General features: G+C 39.8%; 1 protein-coding gene across 2 annotated transcripts in view; it reads right to left on the reverse strand.

Annotated features, from left to right (window-relative positions):
• Nucleotides 1-25,896, reverse strand: part of LOC122302501 (inositol hexakisphosphate and diphosphoinositol-pentakisphosphate kinase VIP1-like) — a 37,113-nt gene that overhangs the window by 8,225 nt on the left and 2,992 nt on the right. For both annotated transcript variants that reach the window (XM_043113797.1, XM_043113795.1), the window contains exons 7-23: nucleotides 25,275-25,428; nucleotides 24,569-24,639; nucleotides 23,164-23,268; nucleotides 22,766-22,858; nucleotides 13,704-13,778; nucleotides 12,645-12,730; nucleotides 11,775-11,981; nucleotides 11,588-11,687; nucleotides 11,420-11,490; nucleotides 11,198-11,279; nucleotides 10,596-10,754; nucleotides 8,702-8,744; nucleotides 7,852-7,934; nucleotides 7,633-7,695; nucleotides 7,482-7,556; nucleotides 6,612-6,737; nucleotides 5,557-5,783 (exon numbers count right to left, since the gene is read on the reverse strand). In XM_043113797.1, coding sequence (XP_042969731.1) covers nucleotides 5,557-5,783; nucleotides 6,612-6,737; nucleotides 7,482-7,556; nucleotides 7,633-7,695; nucleotides 7,852-7,934; nucleotides 8,702-8,744; nucleotides 10,596-10,754; nucleotides 11,198-11,279; nucleotides 11,420-11,490; nucleotides 11,588-11,687; nucleotides 11,775-11,981; nucleotides 12,645-12,730; nucleotides 13,704-13,778; nucleotides 22,766-22,858; nucleotides 23,164-23,268; nucleotides 24,569-24,639; nucleotides 25,275-25,428 — 1,820 coding nt within the window. The remainder of the gene's footprint in view (nucleotides 1-5,556; nucleotides 5,784-6,611; nucleotides 6,738-7,481; nucleotides 7,557-7,632; nucleotides 7,696-7,851; nucleotides 7,935-8,701; nucleotides 8,745-10,595; nucleotides 10,755-11,197; nucleotides 11,280-11,419; nucleotides 11,491-11,587; nucleotides 11,688-11,774; nucleotides 11,982-12,644; nucleotides 12,731-13,703; nucleotides 13,779-22,765; nucleotides 22,859-23,163; nucleotides 23,269-24,568; nucleotides 24,640-25,274; nucleotides 25,429-25,896) is intronic.

Below are 25,896 nucleotides of genomic sequence, written 5' to 3' on the forward strand. Positions count from 1 at the left end.
TTATTGATCAAAGAATGGCAACGCCTGAAATACAACTCCAATGTCCCACTTAAGTGGGCACATTAGAGGCAAGAAAATCTCAAAGCGCCATGCCATTAAAATCTACAGCTATGGCCCATCTACAAAGAGTTCCAAAAAAAATAACAGTTTAAGCTCCTCTAACGATCTTTCCTGGTCTTCGAAATTCCTCTCATTGCGCTCCAGCCACAAACACCACAAGATACAAATAGGGATCATTCTCCACATAGTTTTAATCAGTTGCCTGCCTCTTATAGTTGGCCAACTGGCCAACGCTGCCTCAACTGTTTTTGGCATCACCCAAACCATTGCCGAACGAACGAACACCTCATTCCATAAAGTCCCTGCCACATCACAATGTAGTAGAAGATGATCTACTGACTCCCCCCCTCCTTTGCACATACAACACTAGTCTGCGATAATGATCCTTCTTTTCCTTAGATTATCAATGGTAAGAATCTTACCCAAGGCTACTGTCCAGACAAAGAATGAAGCTTTTGGAGGTGCCTTGTGACACCAGATCTTTCTCCATGGAAAATGAGAATTGGGCTCTAGGGTGAGAGCCTTATAGAAAGACTTTACAGAGAAAATACCTTGTCTTGCTGGCATCCACCACATGACATCTTCTTGCTGGCTGTTTAATCTTATGGAGTATATAAAGCTTTAGAAATCTGCAATGTTACTTACCTCCCAATCCTGTACTACCCTACCAAAGTTTATATTCCAAGTAATCCGTCCCCCCGAGACCTCTATAGCATCCGCCACTGATATATCCTTTGCACTTGCCAATTGGAAGAGAGACAAATCTTTTAGGGCCCTATTTTCACGCTACATGTCGCTCCAGAATTTAATCCTGGATCCTGTACCCACCTGAAGCTTAACAAAGCGGTTAAAGACTTCCCATCCTCTTCTAATGTGTTTCTACAACCTAACTCCATGAGCCCCTCTAGCTTCTCTAGAGCACCAGTCTCCCCATAAGCCGCCATATTTCTTTTCAATAACCAATTTCCCTAGCGAGTCTGGTTCCTTGGCAAATCTCTATAACCACTTGCCTAACAGTGCCCGATTAAAGACCCTTAGGTTTCTAACTCCCAGCCCTCCCCCCGGGATCGAGCGGCACACCTGTTTCCACTTAACCAAGTGAAACTTGAACCCCTCCCCCAATCCCCCCCACAGAAAATCACGTTGGAGCTTCTCAATGCGGTTTGCCACACTTGCTGGTATAACAAATAGAGATAAGAAATAGGTGGGTAGATTAGATAGAGTACTTTTTATCAAAGTAATCCTACCTCCTTTAGACAAGTACATTCTTTTCCACCCCGCCAAACGCTGTTCTATTTTCTTGAACACTATATCCCATATTGCATAAGCCCTCGAAGCGCTCCCCAATGGAAGTCCCAAATATGTCATAGGGAAAGAAGCTATCTTGCAACCCAAAGTTCGTGTCAAGAGACGAGTATTAGGGATTATCCCAATTGGCCCCAGTTCTTATTTGTCCAGATTTACCTTCAAACCAGAGACTACCTCAAAGCAAAAAAGTAGGGCCTTTAGAACTTGCATCTGCCTTTGGTCAGCTTCACACATAATCAAGGTATCATCTGCAAATAATAAATGGGAAATATTAATAATATCCCTATTCAGGGTTCCGATCGGGAAACCTACTATAACACCATTCACAACCAATGCCGTTATCATCCTGCTTAGCGCCTCCATGACTATGACGAATAACAAGGGAGATAACGGATCCCCTTGTCTCAATCCACGTGAGCTCTGGAAGAAACCTATTGACACTCCAATCAACAAAACAGAGAATTTTGCCGAAGAAATACACTAATGGATCCAGGCCCTTCACCGCTCCCCAATACCACACCTCCTTAGTAAATGAATGAGGAAATCCCAATTAATATGATCATATGCCTTTTCCATGTCGAGTTTACACATGACCCTTGTTTTCCGGTCTTTCAATCGACTATCAAGGCATTCATTAGCAATTAACACCGCATCCAAGATCTGTCTTCCTTTAACAAAAGCATTTTTTCCCCATCACCTCACTCAATCTGTTAGCAAGTACCTTGGCAATTATCTTATACACCCCACTCACAAGACTAATAGGCCTAAAATCCTTAATATCCGTCGCCCCCAACTTCTTAGGTATCAGTGCAAGGAACGTGGTATTAAGGCTTTTTTCAAATCTTCCAACCCTAAAAAACTCCTGAAAGACCTTCATTAAGTCTTCCTTAATAATTTTCCAGCACTTTTGAAAGAAACCCATAGAGAAACCATCTGGTCCTGGTGCCTTGTCTTTAGCCACTTTCCTCACAACTTCATAGACCTCTCTCTCTTCAAAGTCCCTTTCTAGTCTTGATGCCTCACTCAACCCAATGGTGTTAAAAACCAGCCCATTCAATGGAGGCCGCCATCCCACCTACTCCTTTAGTAGGTTCTCATAGAATTCCACAACATGATTGTGGATTACCTGTTCATCTCTGCACTCCACTCCATCCACTTTCAACATCTCAATATTATTATTTCTCCTGTGTGAATTTGCAATTCTGTGGAAGAAACCCGTGCTCCGATCCCCTTCTCTCAACCATGATGCCCTTGATTTTTGACACCAAGACACCTCTTCTAATAGGATCAACCTTTCAACTTCTGCAACCAGCTCAACTTTCCTCTCTTGTTCCGCCTGAGTGAGGTGTTGTACCTCTTGAAGTCTCTCAATCTCTTGAATTTCCAACAACTTTGCTTTTTTTGTTTCCCCTACATTGCCAAATGATTCCAAGTTCCATACTTGTACATCTTTTTTGAGAGCTTTCAGTTTTGCTGCAAAAATGAAACTAGGAGTACCTTGGAACTGGTAGGAAGACCACCATTGTTTAACCCTATCCACAAATCCTTCCGCTTTCAGCCACATATTCTCAAATTTAAAAGGCCACCTACCCTTCCGAATGCCTCCACAATCGAGCATAATCGGCCAATGATCCGAACCAATACGGGACAACCGCTTCTGCCAAACCTCCGGATAATGGCTTTCCCATTCTGGTGAAATTAGAAACCGGTCCAGTCGAGACCATGACTGATTATTAGACCAAGTAGCGGTACCACCAGCTAAAGGCAAGTCCACCAAGTTCAAGTCAAAGATACACTCCGAGAAAGCCTCCATTGCTGGTCGTACTCTTCTACTTCCCGACGCTTCACTTGGGAATCTCACAATATTGAAATCTCCCCCTATACACCAGGGGAGATCCCACCAGTTGTGAATCCCAGCAAGTTCATCCCATAACAAGCTTCTTTCTGTGTCTGAATTGGCACCATAAACACCTGCAAAAGCCCAAAGGTAGTTATCGGCTACACTCTTAAACGAGAATGCCACCGTATAATTGCCACTAAACTCATCGACCCTTTCTACAACACGTCTATCCCACAACACCACAATTCCTCCTGACACCCCATTTGAGGCCAAATAAGCCCAATCCACATGGACCCCGCTCCATAAACTTCGCAAAATTCCCCTATCAATACACTTCAATTTAGTTTCTTGCAAACATACAATATCCACTTTCCATTCCCTGATTATATTTCTAATCCGCATGCGCTTATCCACATTATTGAGCCCACGGACGTTCCAAGTCACAATTTTTGGTTTCATGGAGGAACGGTCTGCCCCTTCCCTTTATCTACCCCCTGCTAGCGCTGCCCTTCATATTCATAGACCAAGTCAATCTTATGAGCTCCCGGTGCTTCTTAGATTCATCCCTATTTTTTTGTTTATGCCCCGCCTCAATTGCTGTAAACAAGGCCATGAACTGCTCTTCATACCCATCACATTCAAGCCCCACTATTTTCTATATCTCTTTCACCTTGTGAAAAACCCACTCCGACACATTCGGTTGAGGTGGCAAGCAAAAATTCAAAGGGGTGAGTTCCTCCAATCTACTTAACTGATTTTCTTGAAAAACTCCATCCAAAGTTGTATCGTCCAAGCCCATCTGTCCACCATCAGTAGGAAGCTCGAAATCCCCCTCCACCGAAAGGTTACAGTCATTGGCCCCCTCCCCCTTCTCTTCCTCCATCTCCGAATCACTACCTGAGTGGATTGAGAGCTCCAAACCGCCTTCCACCTTATCTCCTGCACAAATCAGCGTTGTCTGGCCACCACGCAGTGAGAAAAAATTTTCTGCACTCCAGTGAAAACACACTTAAATTCAGCACTGGGTACTACACACCCATGACCGCCGGCACCTTGCCGGAGTGACCCCCTGCTTCCATCGGCAACTTCTGTGGACTCGCTGTTAACAGGACAGTCGCCGACGAGCATTGTACATGTTCAGGGACTGATGAAACCCCGTAACTGGACGACGGGTCGAAAGGAAAAAGAGTCGGGTTCTTGGGTGATTGGTGTGGGCTGGGACGGCCCGAGCCCAAACCCAAGCCCTGGTCCTACTACTTTAGATGCAACATTGGGCTGGGCCTTGTCCACGAAGCCCAACCTCTCTATTTCCTGTTGACTTACGGGTTGGGGTTGTGGCCCACATATAAAACCTTGTGGCCCTTGGTCACACAGCCCCAAGCCCATATATGCTTCTCCATACTTCATCTCCCCTTTCCCCTTTATTTCCTTTCTCATCCCAACATACGTACGTAATTCTTCCATTTCCTTTTGCACTTTCCTCAACTGTCCCTGCAATTCCAACAGTTGCCTGCTGCTCACCCACGTCTCCTGCCCGACCTTAGGCCTGCCATAGCCTGACCTCCGTACTGGTTGAGGGGCTCAAAACACACCCCCATCCCGGTCGAAATGCCTTGGTTTCTTCTCGCCGAGCACTGGTCTCGCCACCGTGAGGGCCTCTACGTACATGAGGTTGGATGTTCTCCCTACCCTTCGTTTCGCCTGAGCCCCGGCAACTTTAACTGCCGGCTCCCTCATCTGGGTCATCTCTTCAGCCAGCTCCCTTAGGATCTTCCATCCCCAACCACCTGAACCTTCCGGAAAACAAAGTAAGGAAACTCTTCCCTCGCGTCCATACTCTGCAACCGATAGATAACGTCCTCGATGGTTTGGACTGCGTTGTGCGACAAAGCTCCGATAGCCCTCCCTTACCACCGAGTACACACCTCCTTGCTCCCCCCTCTCAAGCATTCCTCCAACACACGTACAAGCCATAACACTGTATTGCGGCACACGACCACCTCATACTTCTCCTTCCATCCCCTTTCCGATAGACGAATGTTTACTCCCTCTCTTACCAGAGAAATCCTCTTTGATTCTACCACTAACTCCCTAGACAGAATCATATTCCACCATACAAACTACACCACCGTCGAAACGTCAGTCGGACAAGATTGTTGCATGTGTACGGAGAGAGTGTTGCATGTGTACGGAGAGAATAATATGTTGAATCATCCAAAAGAAATTCTTATGCTTCAAAAACTTGACAGAGTTCATACCACTGACATAAGAGAATATGAAGCACATGATAGCTTGTGGGTTTACACTCCAAAGAAAAACACATTAAGTCAGTAAAGTCAAACACTTACAATTTGCGTTCGTTGTACAAGTCTCTTTCAAGCTTTTTCCAGCGAGCATACATCAAAAGGAATCCTTCACTGCCACATGGTAACCCAGCAGCAATGCGATCAACATCAATGTTTGTTTTACCAAGTGCCCTTGCTTGGTCATAAGGTGGGATCACATCAGTTAGTTCCTCATCTTCATCCTTGGCAAGTATTCTTACTTGTTCGGTGACCTTCTTAGTCAATTGTACCTAATCACAAGAAAAATAATCCAAAAAGTAAATATATAAAGGACGTAAAATACTTTCACATGAATGGGCACAAGTATATGTTGCTGCAATTTGACAAGAATCTATAAATTAGTAAATTACACCATAAGCATAAGGTATTGCATAACATAATTACATGGCTCTACTAAAAAGCACACAAAAGACAGAAAATTCCTCAAACACAACCAGCATTTCTCCAGCTTTCTGGAAAAGGTATTCACCTATAAGGATGGCATGCATATGATTTCTTAACTTCTGATAATGCAATATCAAATCAAATATAACAGAAGAGGAGTAACCAAGAAGCAAATTTTGATTGATCTAGTGGTACTAATAATATGTAGTGATGTCAAAATCAAAATAGAACTTGAGATGCATTGATGTCCTCTATCAATGAATTTGAAACCCTGAAATTATAAATAAATAAATAAATAAATAATAAAATAAAAATAAAACATATAAAAAAAAAAAAAAAAAAACACTGCTGGCGCAAGCTTAAAACAATGCAGTAACAGCAAAACAAGCTTAAAACATAAAACTAAATAAAAGTAAAAAATAAAAGAAACAGAGGTTAAAGCATAACAAAAATTCGTCACTAAAGAGTTAAGTTCAGTAGGAATTATTCTGTTATACTCCTTCCTCACATTAAAGTTGAGCCCAAAGTAGGACCCATTGATGATGTTAGAGGATGTCCTGTTTTGATAATGGTCACATAGATGTGCATAAATTGAAATGATGTGAACATAGTCAATCTCAAAAGAGAGGAAAAAAGGGTAGTGAAACATGGTTTCACTGAGACAATGTAATTACCAATTTGGTAAGAAGTTCAGATGCATTTGAAGGCAGCCCAGCTCCATCAACCATCCAAGGGGATTCAGATGATTCATCATTTTGGACTGTCTTTGCACCAGAAGTTATTATCTCATTCAACCTATGCTGCAAAGAATCAAAGGGAGAGACACGGAAAAGCATCATTGTAGGATCAGAACCTGGCACAATGATACTTCCAATCTTTGAGAATGCCAAAATGCAGAAGCAAAACAAAATTGTTTATCTCATTCAACCTAGTCTGCAAAGAATAAAAGGGGGAGATGTGAAAAAGCATCATTGTAGGAGCAGAACATAGCACAATGATGCTTCCAATCTTTGAGAATACCAAAATCCAGAAGCAAAACAAGTTTGTTTATCCTAATCCCAGTAATGGAAAAGAATCGCTTTCAAGATCAGTAATGTAAGGCAATGAACCTAAGGTACCTTCTTCCATTAGTGAGACAAATAAGGTAGCCTTAATTTACTGATGAATTTCTTCAACCCTTCAAGCATTTAGTTAAAAAGTCGTGATCCATTGCAGTCACTGATCCAATGCTATTTCTCAAACCCATAGCAAGTTACATAATCTTATAGATTCATATGGTAACTAGATAAAATCATAAATGATGGGAAAGGATGTGCAGGATCACGTGGGTGCCTATTTGACCTTGCAGATGCTAGCCATCCAGGTAACAAAGATTAGCATAGCCCATTTAAAGTTTTCCTATTAGTGTAACTATCTTAGATTCTTAAATGTTAAATTAGGCACAGAGATGAAGCAGAAACCATCCTTGCCACATAAATAATAACGATAACCTCAATATGATAAGCAAAAACATCATGCATATTCAGAGTAGAAGCAAAACAAACCTTGGCCTCTTCCATCTCAATACTGGCATTGTCAAGTCCATCCAACATAGAAGAGTCTTTGCTTACAAGTGAAACCTTGAAAGAGTGATAAAGTTTTAAAACCTAAACTCCCAAAAGCACTCAAAACACCCTTGAGAAAAAGGCTACAGACCAGGATTGGTGTTAGCTGCCCTTCTAGGTCAAGGAGGCCTTTGGCAAATGCAGCTGCAGACATCTGCCAATGAATATCTTAGTGTGAATTATAAATGATGCCAAAGTCAAAGGTTAACGATCAAAATGCTGGTAAGTCAGTAAGGAACTTTCGGGAAAGTAAAGCTCTAGAAGACAAAAATTATAAAAGCATAGATTTACAACTTCACTATGGCTATACCTGCACACGACCCTCATCAGAGCTGTAAATTTTAAGATCGTGACGATATGTACTATGGAGGCGAAGTAGGCCGGTACCTTCTCCTGCAATTTTATAAAACTTCATTAAGACACACATGCAAGAACAATAGTAGGTCTAGCAGACTTAAAGCTGGTAACTCCTTTGATACAATGTAAAAAACCATTGACTTAGTCGAGACTACTTGGGATGAGAAATTGCTAGAGAAGGAATGAAAAACTCAAGTGTTTGACTGGTATCACATTTCCAAAACATGATAGCATCACCAATTAATCTGTCAATAAACTCTGCATTTGAGGTTGAATTGAGACAAGGGCATGCATTCATTGAGACAAAAGGAATCCCCAAAGTTTATTGAGTAATTGGAACTAGAAAATAGGTTGGAACAATATCTAAGGGACATAGTGAAGTGGACTAATGTAATGGTCACCAACCAAAGGTGATATGCAATTAAGCTCATCATGATCAAATTATATTCAAGCAGGAATTAGCATTTCTGGCTGATGGTAAGGATAGCTAACTCGAATGGTTGGATTTCTCATGAATCTGAATCATGTGCAAGTCCTGCATGATCCACGATCTAGTTTTGACTTAACAAGGACTTTTAAACTGCATGTGGGAAAAAAGAATAGCTGTGCAAAAAATAATAAGAAAACTGTTGAATCACTCAAATGCCTCTTCATACATCAAATTAGCTTGAGTGAGTTACCAAGAATTGGGAAGAAATAAATAAATAAATAAATAAATAAAATTAAAAAAAATTAAAAAATAAAAATAAAGATAAGTTCTAGAAAGATGATTTTAGAAAATGACAAAGATCCACCAACATAACCTGGATACATGTTATTTCGGAAATATCTACCCAGTTCTTCAGCCTGCAAAGAATGACAGAAGAAAAATTAAGAACTAAGACACTAGACGAAAAGGTTATACAAAAAGTTTTTTTTCTATGAATAAGAAGATTTTATTGAGACAAGTAACAAGGCAAAGTCAAGTGCACAAAAAGTACACAAAAACTGAACCTATTACAAGTCAGGAACTAGAAAAAAGAAACAAGAAAATCATGGACACTAGTTCCATTAAATACAACAGGGGAAGCCCACTGAAATAAGGAATTAAAGAAAAAATGTCTAAGTTCATACACCAAGTGTTCCTTATCTTGAAAGCATTGACCATTCCTCTCAGCCCAAGTACACCACACAAGGCATAAAGGGATCATATTCCAAACAGCAGTTATTTGCACATTACCCCTTAAACCTCTCCAGCATGCAAAAAGGTCCACCACCCTCCTAGGTATCACCCAAGCCATACCAGACCTATTGAACACTTCATACCATAACAACCTAGTCACTTCACAATTTAATAATAGATGATCCACTGATTCACCAGATTTCTTGCATAAGAAACACCAATCCAAAACAATTAATCCACGCTTCTCGAGATTATCCAACGTCAAAATCTTCCCTAAAGAAGCAGACGAGCCAAAGAACGCTACCTTTAGGCACCTTACTCTTCCAAACCAAATAAAAAACTAAGCCACTGAAACATCCAGATTCTGAGAAATATGAAAAAGAGGTGGAAAAATAGCACAAAGAGTCCTACCACCACACCATGGATCATGCCAAAATCGAATTCTAGAGCCGTCCCCAACTACAAAGATGACATGTTTTACAAAAGCATCCCAACCTCACCTAATCTTTTTCCACACCCCCACCCCATAAGTACCACTTACCTCCATGGAACCCCACCCCCCCCCCAAATAAAAAAAAAAGCACTCCCATATTTAGAATCAATCACAGCTCTCCACAAAGAATCACATTCCTGATGATACCTCCACAACCACTTCCCTAATAATGCTTTATTTATTTATTTTTTATTGGCACTAGGTGTCCGAGAACAACATCCCAACTAATCCCAGAGGTGCACAGGCCCTCGATAAGGAGTTTCCCGCAAGTGCACCTTGGGTAATTCAAAGGGAAAATCCCTCAACCCGATAGCTCCCAAAAATTGTTTGCACCCAAGGGGATTTGAACCTTAGACCTGGGGGAGCATACCCCCAAGCCCAAGGCCTTTACCATTTGAGCCAAGCCCTAGGGGTTCCCTAGTAATTCTTTATAAAAATGCTCAACTTCCGAAACCCCAACCCACCACACGACAAAGGAGAACAAATCTTATCCCAACTAACCAAATGAAACTTAGCTTCCTCCCCCATACCTCCCCACAAAAAGTCTCGAAATAACTTCTCCAATCGATTAGCCACACCGATTGGAATGAGAAATAAAGATAGAAAATATGTATGAATGTTAGACAACGTACTTTTGATAAGGATGATTTTTTCCCCTTTTGACAAATACAATCTCTTCCAACCTGCCAACCTTCTCTCTACCTTCTCCAACACCCCATCCCAAACCGTAATGGCCTTGGACGTTGCCCCAAAGGAAGCCCAAGGTAACTAATTGGCAAAGAGGAAACCTGACAATCCAGAATATTTGCTAACCTACTCATATTTCTCACCTGGCCCACCAGTACCATCTCGGACTTTCCCAAATTTACCTTAAGGCCCAACAAAACCTCAAAAGGAAGCAGAAATGCTTGCAGATTTATACAATATGTTACAAACAATAGTTTCACACGAGTGTACTTTTCATCAACAATACTATTAGAATTGTTCATATATGCTGACTAATGAAACAGAAACAGGCATATGATCCATGGATTATCATTACCTGCTTTCTGCCAGCATGTGTAAGAACACCCCCATATTTAAGAACCATGAGAGCTTCAACAGGTCGTTCTTCCTCCCCTTCTCCATTGCTTTTTGCAACTTTAACCCACTTTAGTGGCTTTAGTTGAACCTTCCTATATATACCAGAAAAATGTCCACCCTGGACATGTAAAATTGAAAAAGAAAGAAAACCAAAGTCAGAACACTGAAAAAAGAATTTGAGGATCATATCAATCTCCTATAAAAAGTTTATCCACATGTTTAGACATGCAAGGACATGACAATCAAGTATTGATATCACATGCGGCATCATTGGCTTCATTTTACACAAACTGCCGCAGCCCAAGTTGAGGAATTACAATCAATCACATGCCTAATTTATTTTTCTTAGGAAAAATGTCAAGTATTTATACAAAAGTCAATACTCCCATTATGGTGGGTAAAAATAATTCAAAAATGTTTAATAACTTTCAGTTTGTGTATGAGAACTAAATTCACTCCAAGCACATGACATTCATAACATAAGAAAACACAGTAAGATAACCATATTACAGCTGGATAACTAATATAAAATATGCATGACTGAAAGTGAGACGTAAATACCTCCTCAAGCACTGCTTTGACTTGACGAAGCTTTTCCGCATGCTCAAAGTCTTCCGTTTCACTATCACTTTCTCGACCTGGTCTATAAAAGTGATGAAGCATTTCATTTAGAAAGCAACAATACCAAACATTTTAAGAACTTGTATCTGTTACCATTTCTTCTGGGGGAGGGTGGTAAGGCTTAGATTCATTATCGATTAACTTTTAAATGTGGAGTGATACCTAGTACGAGGAACAAGCATTCGTGTGGCATCCAACAAATCTTGCAACTGGATGGCACTTTTAAGTTTTGTCTGTAGAATGAAAACCAACAGAAAAACCATCCCATAAGTGGTCAAATTACACAATATAGAAAGTAGTATAAAAAGCAGATGAGGTAAAAAAGATCACCTCAGATCTTGGTCGCCCCCCATTGTACTTTAACATCAAACTTAATAGCTTTTCCTCAGTAACCTTCAACTTCACCTTCTGTTTGGGAGTCCTATCACCGCTACGAAAACAAAACAGGGATAAGAATAGAAAACAAAGAAAAAGGAACAAACTAATCTAAGGAACTTCTAAGGGAAACTTAACATACTGTCGAATAACGGCAATTACACAACGTAGCTCCTCAGACTGCCCAAATGTGCCAATAATCCCACTTCCCTGACGAGTTAATCCCTCGGAAGGCTGGACTGGTTCATTGAGTTTCCACGGTAAAGTTGGTGGAATTGCTGAAGAAAGATGAGAAGCTCTTGCATCTAAAAACATCTTCCTCAAGACACAAGCAGCATCATCATAATACCTGCAAGTGGAAAGGAAATTCATGTGTACCTCTTCCAATGAAGAAACATAAGCAATTTCAGAATTTAAGAAGGCAGTAAAAACTAAAACTAAAATTCTTATTGACCGATTTAAAAAAAGAAAATCCCTTGGCCGAACTATTCAGCATGTGATGTAGAATAACTTTCATAATAGAAAATGTAAAAAAGATAACGAATTATTTTGAATACATATTTCTTGGAAAATAAACCTTTTTTATAAGCGACTTGGAAAAAAAACTAACGGTAAGATATAGGAATTGGGATGAAGAAAGACAATTACATTCAATGAACACTTTAGTCATTTTCCTTGTAGAAAACAATGGATGAGCTTAAAGTTCCTTGGGGCCATTGATTTTAATGGTGTCCATGATTTTCTACTTTCAATTGTAAACCCTAGTTAGGTACTTCTCATGTATACATCCTGTGTACTTGGGCTTTGCCTTCTCTTATGAATAAAACTTCTTGATTACCTAAAAATAAGTCATTTCCTTGTAAATGGTTCTGGCAAAACCAGAAAAGAATTTTAATTCATGTTGGAATCATGCTGGCATATCAAAGCAAGTACCCACATTGAATAATTATAATATTAGAAAAACTAGGTAAAGCTCGATAATATCAGAAAAACAAGGCAAAGCAAGCTTTACTTGTACGAGTTTTTCACAAAGCTCCACCCATTCACATCACAAACATATGAACATCCATCAGAACGCAAAAGATCAAACCCGCAAACCTGCAAGTGACAGAAATTACTTATAAATAGAGCTAAAGCACAAATTATTCAACAATAAAGGAATTTCTTGATGAGTGTATGCCTACACATCATATCAAGCCATATAATTCTTAGCAGTAAATTTCTTTGAACTATCTTTGAACTTTCTGTATTTCTGGACTTTGTTTTGATTTTGTAATGAAAGTATCTTGCTTAGGAAAAAAAAAAAACATTCTAAATCGGTTTGATATGGTGTTTCGTATATCTCCTGTATAGTAGGAAAACAATACAGAAGTTCTGGTGAATTCATAGAACCTGTTCATATACAGCCTATAAAAAGCAGATTTAATATGTTACCATTTCATTTGTCACAACTCCAATGAGCTCAACAAATCTACAAATACCAGTTTCTATGACAGTTCAAATAATCAGACTCTCAAATAGGATGAAAGTATCTGATACGACATTACTGCAAAACAGCAGCTGCTGATTTAGAGCTGACGACCTATTTTACATTCCAAAATCCAGAGATAAAGAGAAATGTTCCTTAAGATGACTAATAAAATGAGCTTGTTAATCTGGGAAAAGTCATTAGCCAAAGTTTAATTTTTTTTTTTTTTTTTAATCGGTAAACAAATTTTATTGATCAAAAGAAAGCAAATGCCCAAGTATACGGGACATATACAAGAGCAACGCCTAGGCATGCTAGTTTAGAAAATCTTTTTAATTAGTTAATTGCGGGCTGCTTTAGCCAAAGTTTAATAATAATCTACTTCTCAAAAAATAAAAATAATAATAATAGTCTAATGCAACTTTTTCTTCATCGGCAGGGCCAGGGAGGATATAGATAAATTTAATGACAAGCAAGAACAATTAAAACATATAGAAACTGATATTTAGCATGCTTCATAATAGAAGTAATCATAAACAAGAAAGAATGCTAATGCCTTTAAAGAACATACTGAATACTTGTTACCACATCCAGACAACTTACCGCTTGCCTAAATGCAGTGTAAACGTCTCTTGCCATTTGTTTCTCGGTAGGTGTGAGTAACACAGGATACCTCACCTGTCAAAGAAAGAAAGGAATATATGTTTCAACGGTTACTAGTTTATCACATGAATTAGGTTACTACCATCACCTACTGCTTGCTACACACCATATACTAATACTTTCTATATATCCGGTGGGTGCCTAACAGCTAATTTCACTTAACTTTTTTTTTATCATATAAAGTTTCAACTATGAAAAAAATAAGTTGGTTGGAAAAGACAAAATGATATATCAATAGAGTACATAGAAAGAGTCAATTCTGGAGTGCAAAGCACCTATTTAAGGCATAATCCTGAGACAAGACCAAGATAAAGAGAAGAATTAATTATTTCATGAAAACATAATTGGGATCGTGTGAGAGGCAGTGTGCTCCAGTATGCAGTTCAATAATCCCTAAAAACTTTGTGCATGTGAAGTCAGCATTTTGAAAGATTGTATGTAAAGTCAGCATTGAATTGAGAGGGTAATGCCAAATTATAATTACACTAGGCCATTCTATCTATGTATGTGGCACAGAGTATTTGGAGTAGGGGGAGTTCGGTCCAATCCAGTCCCGTCCCGGGGGATTTTGTGGACCAGACCGGACCTATTTGGTCCAAGGATTTCCCAACCTGGACCGGACTAAATAGCTAGGGACGGTCCGGTCCATTCGGTCCAACCTTGTTCCAAATGTGCCAATAGCCCAATCTATATATCCCATATTTTTCAGCCCAATAGTGAAAACCCACTAACAGTTTATCCAATTTTAAGCCAAAAATACCAAAAAAGAACTTGAAAGAAAAATAAAAATAATCATAAAAGAAAAATTGTCTATATACAATAAATTTGAATAAAAGATTTTACTACAAAAAAATAAAAATTTTCTATATCCAACCAAACAATTTAAACAAGGTTATAAATCATAGTATTTAATATTTATCATGCAAACTAGCAACTTATTTACCATAACTATTAAATAATTTAATACATATACATATAGTATACTAGGATATATATATATATTAAAATATATATTAATATAAATATAATACTATTAGCCTATTAGTATATAGTAATAGTTATTAACTTATTTACTATAACTAATAAATTAATAATACACTATTACACTAGTACTAATACTATAACTATATTAACTAATAACTATACTAGTAGTATTACTAAAATACTATATGTTAGTGATAAATTGCTAATACTATATTAAATAATAATAATATTACACTTATTACTAATAATCTATGTAGTTATAGTGATTTAATACTAACATATTAAGTTAACTATACTAATACTATTATAAATTTATACATATATTATAATTTATACTATAACTCTTATAATATGTTAATATATTAATATATTTTTTTTTTTGATAAGTAAGAAGAAATATATTATAAAAGAAAAGGGCAAGGCCCAAGTACATAGGGGGTATACAAAGAGCCTTGCTACAGGCTAAGAGCTGCAAAGAGCAGCGTAAAGATCAGAAAAAGAAGTGCCATTCAGTACAATAGAGGATGCCCATAAAACTAAAGTGTGGTAAAAGAAAGCCCTAAAGCCTTCCGGAGATCGCTCCTTATCCTCGAAACAGCGACTATTCCTCTCGGTCCATGTGCACCACATTAGGCAAAGTGGCACCATTTTCCAAATGTCTGCGATCTGCCCCTTGCCCCGGATTCCTCTCCAACAAGCCAAAAGATCAACCACCTTTCTAGGCATTACCCATGCCAAGCCTAGTCTTGTAAAGATGTCATCCCATAATGCCGTGACAGCTTCACAATGAAGAAGTAAATGGTCCGCTGTCTCGCTGTTGTGTTTGCACATAAAGCACCAATCCATTAGGTAAAGGCCACGTCTTCTCAGTTTATCAATAGTCAGTATACTCCCGTGAGATGCTAGCCATACGAAGAAGGCCACTTTTAAAGGTGCCTTAGTCCTCCAAATGCTCTTCCAAGGGAATGCAGTGGATGGGTGTGCCGAAAGTACCTTGTAAAAGGAACGTACTGAGAAACGTGCATTTCCCGTGGGCGACCAAAGGAGGTGATCTTCTCTATTAGCATGTAGCTTCAAAGCTTGTAACGCGCTGTAGAAATCGGCAATGTCTCCCAATTCCCAATCTTGTGCCGCTCGGGTGAATCTTACTGACCAATGCGTGAAGGTAGAAGAGCTGTTGGAGTTATCAGAAACTGTGGCCTCCTTATCAGACGCAATACTGTATAGGGAAGGAAAAGTGATCTTCAAAGCAAACTCGCCACACCAAGTGTCATGCCAAAAACTAACTTGATTGCCCCTTCCCACCACCAATCTGCAATTAGCAAAAAAAGCTTCCCAGCCATTGCGTATGTATTTCCACACACCTACTCCATAAGCCCCTCTTACTGCGTTGGAACACCAACCACCTCTCAAGCTCCCATATTTGCTGTCGATAATTTCTCTCCAAAGGGCGTCTCGTTCCCTATGGTATCTCCATAGCCATTTACCAAGTAGTGCCCTGTTGAGAATTCTCAAGTTTCGGAGCCCCAATCCACCATTTTCCATGGGTGTGCATACTTTTTCCCATTTGATCAAATGGAATTTTTTCACATCTTCCAAACTACCCCATAGGAAATCGCGGAAGGTCTTCTCCAATCTAAGTGCCACACTTGCAGGCAAGGGGAAAAGAGAGAGGAAATATGTGGGAAGATTAGATAGAGTGCTCTTAATAAGAGTGACTCTGCCGCCTTTTGATAGATAAAGTCGTTTCCATCCCGCAAGTTTACTTTCAATTTTCTCGACCACCCCATCCCACATGGACTTGGATTTGTGAGAGGCCCCCAAAGGGAGACCTAGATATTTCATAGGCAAGGATGAAACCTTGCAGCCCAGAAAAACAGCCAACTCACTTAGATTGTCGACCTCACCAACTTGAACCATTTCAGATTTTGCAAGGTTGACCTTGAGTCCGGAGACGGCTTCGAAACAGAGCAATAGAGCCCTAAGAGAGCGGATCTGATCAGGGTCTGGCTCGCAAAAGATCAGAGTGTCGTCAGCAAAGAGAAGATGAGAAATACAGAGATTACCATGGGTGGAGCCGCCCACTGAGAAACCCGAGATGTGACCACCCTCCACCATTCTATGTAACATTTTGCTTAAAACATCCATTACTAAGATGAAAAGGAGAGGTGATAAAGGGTCTCCTTGCCGTAGGCCCCGGGAGCTATTGAAGAAGCCTTCGGGAGTGCCATTAACCAAAACGGAGAATCTGACAGTTGAGATACAATGTTTCATCCATTGACACCACCTTTCCCCAAAACCGTACCTGCCAAGTATGTGTATCAAAAAATCCCAGTTTACATGATCAAAAGCTTTCTCCATATCCAGCTTGCACAGGATACCCGGAATACCAGATTTGACCCGACTTTCTAAGCATTCGTTGGCAATTAGAACGGAGTCGAGAATTTGCCTCCCTTTCACAAAGGCATTTTGAGACTTCGATATGATCTTTCCCATAACGGTGCACATCCGTTGGGCTAGCACTTTGGAAATAATTTTGTAAACCCCACTCACCAAGCTAATGGGGCGAAAGTCCTGCACCTCTACCGAGCTTGCCTTTTTTGGAATAAGGGCGATAAAGGAGGCATTGAGACTTTTCTCAAATTTCAGGAAAGAGTGAAATTCGAAAAAAACCTTCATAATGTCCTCTTTGATAATGTCCCAGCTAGCTTGAAAGAAAGCCATGGTGAAACCGTCGGGACCTGGGGCCTTGTCTTTTTCCATCCCTTTTAAAACTTTAAGCACTTCCTCCTCTTCAAACTGCCTTTCTAACCACGCTGCACTTGATGCATCAATAGAGTCAAAAGTTAACCCATCTACCTTAGGCCGCCAGGAATGTTGCTCTTTAAGCAACTGGTCGTAAAAGTGCACGATGTGTTCCTTGATGGTTGCCCTGTTGGTGATAATCCTCCCGTCGGAATGTAAAACCTCAATGGCGTTGGTTCGTCTATGGGAATTGGCGACACTATGAAAGAATTTAGTGCACTTGTCCCCTTCTTTCAACCAAAGGGCTCGTGATTTTTGTCTCCAGGATATCTCCTCCAAGAGCGTGATTTTTTCCAGTTCGGCTATCACCACCGTTTTCCTTTCCTTCTCCTCAGCCGTGAGGGCCACAGATGCTTCTCTGTCCTCCAAGAGCTGCAGTTCCTGAAAAAGAGTGTGTCTTTGGTTATTTAGATTCCCGAAGGTTTCCAAATTCCATGTTCTTAGGTCATTTTTCAAGAATTTAAGTTTTCCGGCTAAAACAAAACTGGGGGTGCCCGAAATCTGATAGGAGGACCACCAAGATCTGATTTTGTCCATAAATCCCTCCGCCTTCAACCACATATTCTCAAATTTGAAGTATCTCCGCCCCTCGTGAATACCTCCACAATCCAACATGAGTGGAAAGTGGTCTGAGCAAAGCCTGGGAAGGCGCTTCTGACAAAGGGTGGGGAAATGTGTCTCCCAAGACGGTGAGACCATAAATCTGTCCAGGCGAGACCATGCCCTCCCATTTGACCAAGTATAGTCACCCCCCCCTAGGGGTAGATCAAGCAGGTCCAGTTCAAATATTAAAGCTGAGAAATCAGCCATGGCTGATCCCGAGTTAGAATCCCCCGACCTTTCACTCGAGAAGCGAGTGGTGTTGAAATCGCCTCCAATGCACCAAGGACCCTCCCACCAACTACACAAGCCAGCGATCTCGTCCCAAAGAAGCTTCCTGCTATTATCATTATTCGGGCCATAAACACCTGCAAAGCCCCACGCGAACCCATCCTCCTAAGATTTAAAGAAACATGCAACCACAAACTCCCCAAAGGATTCTTCCACCAAATCAACAACTCTCTTATCCCACATCACAATAATGCCCCCTGAGGCGCCCTTGGAAGGCAAGCTAGTCCATCCCGCATAAGCGCAATTCCATAAACTTCTAACAATATTCCTATCTACGTACTTCAATTTGGTCTCCTGTAAACAAATGATGTCCACCTTCCAATCCCGGATAGGTTCTTCACCCTAAGGCGTTTGTTCGGATTGTTTAAACCCCGAACATTCCATGAAAGGATTTTGGGCTTCATGGATCACCTAAGGTTACCCTATCAGTAATTCTTTCCCGGCTAGCGCTACCTTCTCGATCATAATTTACGGAACATGAAAGTCTCTTTAATTCCCTTTCCCTTTTGCTGGCAGATCGGAGGTGGTGAGACTGCTCTGCTGCAATGGCTGTGAACAATGCTGTCAACTGGTCCTCGAAGCCGACGCAAGAAATCCCCGCGCAATGCCGAATGTCCTCTAACTTCTTCAGCACCCAATCCGTTTGTGGGTCAGACCACGGTAATGCTGGGGGCAACGAGCAAAGTGGGCTTGGATCATCCCCTTCATTCCCCACAACATCCCCTTCAATCCCCATATCAGTGAAAGGTACCAAAAGGCTTGACCCTAAATCTGCCTCCCCTTCTTCTCCCACTTCAAGACCAAGTTCAACCTCTTCCTCAAGCGTACAAAGAACCCTAGAGGTAAACTCAGAGGAATCCATCAAGGAAGGAGCAAACCGAACTGCTGGTGAGGAGTGATCTTCATTCCCGGAGGAGAAATGGCCCTCGGAAGAGAACCCAGTAGCTTCCAAAGGACCGATCGGAAGCTTCTGTGCCGGATCCGGGCCCACGGAGGCGAGAGGATCGACGGTGACGTCGTTTTCCTCCGTGGGTAACACTGTCGGAGGCGTACTTGTCACCTTAGTGGGTTTAGGTGATGCTTTGACTATGCCGGTAGGGTCGCCGGAGCTAGTCGGCACTTTCTGCGATGCCTGCGGGGTGGCCGGCGTGATTGCCGGCGGGGTTTGGTTGAGGGAGCCTGAAAGCGGGTCACGGGACCGAGATCCGTGTGTTGAAGGCTCCTTCCGGGTCACGGGCTCGACCCGAGAGGGGGAACCCGTCTGGGGAGCGGGCCAAGGGCTTGGGCTTAAGGCCCGAGTGAGCGGGGTCGAGGCCCGTGTAGAAGGGGCCTGCTGGGAACCGGGTGGGTGAACCGGCCTTGAAGCCCGGATGGGGGAACCGGCCTGGTGGGGGTTTAAAACATTTTTTGCCCTCTGCGGGCTTTGAGGCCCGTTCGGCCCAGGGGCAAACAAAGGCCCGAGAGGCCGTGTGCTTACCAAAGCCCCACAACCTTCAGTCTTCTCTGCACATGCAGAGGCTTTCCCTCCCGTAATGGGAAAACGACTTTCTGAGATTGGCTGGAGCGAGACAGACGTGCGCACCTTACTCCGTCCCATCACCATGCCGAGTCCCATGTCTACTTTATTCACCAGAGTAGCAACCTCTTGGAGTACACCCGAAAGTTTGGATTTAATATCCCAAAAAACTCCTTCTATTTCACCTAATGCTGTACCACTGTCAGAAATCCCCTCCACTACCGCTGGGCAACAACCAGGTTTATCTTTCTGCAACTCCTGTATAGCGCTGCACTCTCCCGTTGCACCGGATAAAACCGCGGCATAAGAAGCCGGCGTGGCCAAAGGCCTGAATCCAAACTCCCCAACCCGACTTGGAGTCTCATGTTCAGCCACCTTTCTGAGGTTGTAGGCAAACCCCTCCCATCCACAACTCTTGGCGCCTTCAGGGATGATTAGGGAGCCTCTTCTTCTGCCATTGACGAATTCCTCCAAGTGGAGATAGCAGCCCCTAGCATTTCTGAGTAGATGAAGGGTGAGAAACCCATTGCCGATCCTCGTTTTTTTAAAGAAATTCTCACGCCACCTGGTCTCGGCAGCTTCCACCACCATTTTCACCACCCATGAAGCCGCCGCCCCATTGATAAGCAAATAAAGAGCCATGCGTCTGCTTTTCTCTAGAATACAAAAACAATTTGCTCCCACCTTCGAGAAAACAAAAGTTTTGGACTCCACAGAAAAATGTCTAATGTTCTCCATTGCAGAAAAAACAGGGGAGAAAGAGAGAGGGTGAGAGAAAAAAAGATAAAGGAAAAGGTGAGGAAGGGAGGGGGATTATAGAGATGGAAGAGACAAATCAGCTCCGGCGAGGGGCGCCGGAGTGAGAGAAAGATGCATGCATGCAGGCACGAAGGGAGTGTACGGAGAGAAAATCGAGTGACATTTTATTCGTGTATTATATATACTAGTACTATATATAATAGTTATACATTAAAGAATATAATAATACATCGATACTACATATATATAGTCATAGAGTTATAGTGATTTAGTTATTATGATTAGTATAACTATATGATAGTATTAGTATTAGACTATTAGTATAGCTATATATTAGTAATATTAGTTAAGGTGAATCAGTGATTTAGTATAACTATATTCTACATTACTATATTAGAGACTAGAGTATTAGTATTAATATAAATGTTAGTATTAGTTATAGCTATATAGCCTATATTAGAATTTAGACTATATAATAGACTAATATTATTAATACAATTGTATAAGTATATTGTATAGCTATATATTAGTATTAATTATAGTGATTAGTATAACTATATAATAGTATTAATAGTAGACTATTAGGATAGCTATATATTAGTATTACTAATAGTGATTTAGAATAACTATATTAGTATAACTATAACTATAGTCTATATCAGACTATTAGTATTATTTTTTTAATACCATATTAGACTATTAGTATTAGTATAAATATTAGTGTAATTTTTGGGTAGTTTTGGGATTAGTGTATTGTGGGTTGTTTTTGGGTCATTAGGGGTGCTTTATTATGGGCTAGTTGTTTTCTTGTATACGTTCAGTGTACTTGGTTACTCCTTTTGATATATAAATATTTTTCCTTATAAAAAAAAAAGTATTAGTATATAATTATAAATATTAGTATTAGTTAATAATTATTTAAAAATTATATAATTAATTTATACAATTATTAATATAAATAATAATAAAAATTTAATTTTTCATTCAGTCTGGTCCAGGGTGAAAAATCCCTGGACCAGGACCGAACCGAATGAGTTCAGTCCTATATAAATTGGGTCTAGTCCGGTCCAAAAATGGCCAATCCGGTCGGTTTCTCCAATCCGGACCGAAGCCAATAGTGAGATTTGGTGGAAGTTTCATATCAAGAAAACATCTATTGTCAACAATGAAAGGTTTCGATTCAATGTAAAAGCTAAAATTAAATATAGCAGCAAATGTTTCCTTCCATAGGCAAATCTCAAGAGCAAAAATATGTCCACATTATTCATGCACTATATGATTGACGTCAAGCCCAAAAAAAGGCCATATAAACATCAAAGTCATTATAGGATGACAGGAAATTGACAACATCATAAATGTTTCGTAACCGCAACTATGGATTCTTGAACATCTAGGTTTTGAACTCTAGCTAGGCTTATTCTACCAAATTAGAAAAAATCTATTCATCATCCCAATTCTCATCATCCCATGATATGGCATTAGATGATTGGAACCAATCATCTAATGCCATATCATGGGATGATGAGAGGATCTCAAGATGATGAAAATTGGGATGATGAGTAGTATTACTCACCAAATTATAGGTTTATTCAACCAAAGCCGAAGATTGTAGGTTCAAGCCTCGCTAGAACACCTATTTAAAATTTTTGCTTCCCTATAAAAGAAATAAAAATAAAAGTATTGACTCCTCTAATATGAAGCAGAGCAACTCAACTATTCTTCCATCAAGCTAGGGCTGCCTGCACACATATTATCTTGCTGAAGCTGTTTTAAGTGCATAAATGCTAATATTCATGTTCTTATATGTTTGACTGAAAAATATGCAGTGCCTATCCACCAGACACAAATTCCCTCAAAGATGCAAGGCAACTGACCGGTCAGGTTAAAAACTCGCACCACCATCAAGTAATGCCAAAGAAATGAAAGGATGACAAGGAATTGAGAATTGCAGACTAGAGACGTATAAGAGAAAGAAAGTAGTAGTTGTAACAGAAAAGGCAGAAAGACAAGATGAGCTGGTAATTAAAATGTTACATTTACAACTTACTTCCTTGCCATCAGGATTTCTCATAACAACACCATCCACAACAGGAGACTTCCTAGCCTCTGCATGTGCATATTCGGGGCCAACGGTGTACACCTAAAATAATGGTAAAACAGACTCAAGCAAGCATTTGTATAAGAAAACAAATATATAAATAACTAAAGATATAACTGATGTTCAGAATTTTTCTTCCTGCCAACCCATAACCCAGGACAAAAGAACAAACCCAATATTTTTTTAAATAAATGGCTTCTGTTCAGAAAGAGAACTTCCACCATAGCAAGCTAAAACAATCCTGAAGATCTCAAAAGGTCCATCACCAACGGAACCACGTCCTTCTACAGAAGCATATATTTATAAGATCAATCAAAACAAGTCAAATAAATACTAAACTCCACAACCTTGACATCTGTTCCACCAGTGGGCTTAAATTCCTCATATATATAGGAGCCTTCACGCCTCACTTTTCTGATCTCAGGATGAAACTCACTGGATCGATTACCAACCTAAAAGAAAACAACAATCATACTGACAATACATGGATAATAAGTTATAGATGCCAAAAAAATAAACGATCACTTTAAAACGACTTGTTATCCTTTTTCTGCAGGGGTAGGTCTGAAGGGCCCTGCCTTGGAGAGATTCCCCAACATAAAAAAATAATAATAAAAATAAAAAATAAACCATCACAACAGTCTATGGGTTCTGAAAAACTCTAATTTTAATCCCTTCATCCATCTCCCATTTATTTTTTAACAGGAGAATTGCAAGCCAAATTAAGAAAAATTGGACTGGCCACCATGGTCCACCATGATGGCTCCATATGATGTGGCCCACTGCTCAACACCTTTGCGGTGGACAGATTGTGTCGGCAAGGGGCAGCCCTCACCCATGGGAGCCACCACAGAGGTGGTTTTATGGTAGTTGCTCCAAACTTCTCTCTCTCTCTCTCTCTCTCTCTCTCTCTCTCTCTCTCTCTCTCTCTCTCTCTCTCTCTCTCTCTCTCTCTCTCTCCCCCTCCTTTTTATTCTATTTTTATCCTATTATTTACTTTTTTGTAAGTGGTTTTTTTATGATTTTTTATTTAATTTGAGTCTTAAAAAAAATAGTTCATCTTACATTAGTAATTTTGTTAGTTTGTTGTTTTTTTTAACGTATTTTAATTTTTTAGAGGCTATCTCTATGCCACGTTAGCCATCCCATAATATATATATATATAAAGAAGTTTTTTAAAACAAAAAAAAAAAAAAAAAAAAAAATCCTATCAGAAGTCACATAGCCTATCTATGCCAGAACAATTCACCCATTAGAAAACTCACAGGAGAGAGGTGAAGGGGTTAGAATGAGAGTTTCTCAAAAGTGAATCTGAGGGATTTTTTGCAAAGATGATGGAAACCCAGAGATTGATGCTGCAACTAACCAAAAGACAATTGATCAATAAGCAGCTATAAATGTTAATCACTACAATAAATGTCACTGAGCATGAGAGTATATGTGCTAGCTTATAATTTCATAGATATGTCATAAATGATGTTCCAAAAATTGTACTGGAACTGCAACATCACCCACAGGCTAGTGGAACTCAAGTAAACCCAAATCCAACTGACTACAAATGGGTTAGTTTTTGCTAAGATCCAACCAACATAATCAATAATTTGCCTTCTATTTTAAGATTTTTTATCTACCAATAATTCACCACCACTTTTGGTGGAGGTATCATTTAGACTTCACGAACCCCGATATCCCATTGAGTTAGAATGTTTTGAGCCATGAACATTGACAAAGAGCTCTTAATGAAAAACTCACCTTCCTGAATAATTCCTTCATACCTCCACCTGCAGAACTAGGGTAATATATCATAATACGATGATCATCTCCTTCACATACATAAAAATCAGTCATTAGCATATGTGCACATTGGAAAAAGCAATACATTGAATTAATGCAAATCTTAAAAGTATTCAATGCGAGAAGTTGCACTTCAAGAGTAAAAAAAAAAAAATAACTACATATTGAAGGCAATACTTCCATATCAAAAACAATTGGACAATGGCAGAAAAGGGGACAATAAAAGCTTATGACATTAAATATCAAAAAAAGCTCATGACATTATTTTCACTTTCAGATTTCATATCAAATATTTTTTATCTAGTAAAAGTCAAACAAAGATAAAACAGATGTCAAGGAAGCATAATCTTAGGTTCTGCCAAAAGATAATGACAATGTAGACTTTCAAATGAAAAAAATGGAGTTGTCCAGTGCATAAATAGATGCTGCGCTGTTTGGTAACTAGAAAGATATAATTGTTAAAGCAACCAGAAGAAAATGGCCATTGCCCTAATCAAAATTTCCTCGAGCTTTAAATTGTTAGATATTATCAGTTTGAGACTAGGTACAAGCATCAAGACACAAGGAAGAACCAGCAAAAATTCATATCAAATTTACTGGCTCAATCGCTAACAATATGAAGCAGCATAGAGAAAACAGCATATCTATAAATACACCAACTCACCATCAATTGGCTTTTCCACAAATGGCTTCCAAAACCGATTACCATGAACCTCAACAAAATCATCTTCCTCAACAAAATAATCCAGCTCTTGATATGGTACTTCTCTATTGACAAGGGCATATCTTGGAACAGGGATTTCAAACATTTCAAGACGCTTAAATCCAGAAAAAGAAAATAAACTATTTGTCAGCATCAATTTTGGTTGCAATAAAAAATTAAAAACTAGTAGCTGACATGATACTGTTCAATTAATTCAAACTCATGCATGAAGGCATATGCTCCAAAAGTGTTTTTTGGTAATGCTTTCATACACAAAGAAGTGACTAAGGTCACCAATCCATGGCCAAGCACTTGTCTATGGCCCGATTGTGACCTGGTTCTGTATAACAAGGTCTGTCATTTTGTAACAATTGACAAATTTTTAACAAGAAAGGAATCCACAGTCAGTATCAATATTTAAAAACAAAAACACGTCATTTACAGACCCAACCAGCTAAGAAACAAGCTACTACACTTTCCAGGCAAGGTAGTAAATCAACCCATTCCATCTAGAACTGGATTGGCCTGATGGCCCCACTAACTGGATGTCACCAGAACAACTCAAACAAGTACTTAGAAAGCA

The sequence above is a fragment of the Carya illinoinensis genome, chromosome 3, assembly GCF_018687715.1.
Source record: "Carya illinoinensis cultivar Pawnee chromosome 3, C.illinoinensisPawnee_v1, whole genome shotgun sequence".
Classification (NCBI taxonomy): Eukaryota; Viridiplantae; Streptophyta; class Magnoliopsida; order Fagales; family Juglandaceae; genus Carya; species Carya illinoinensis.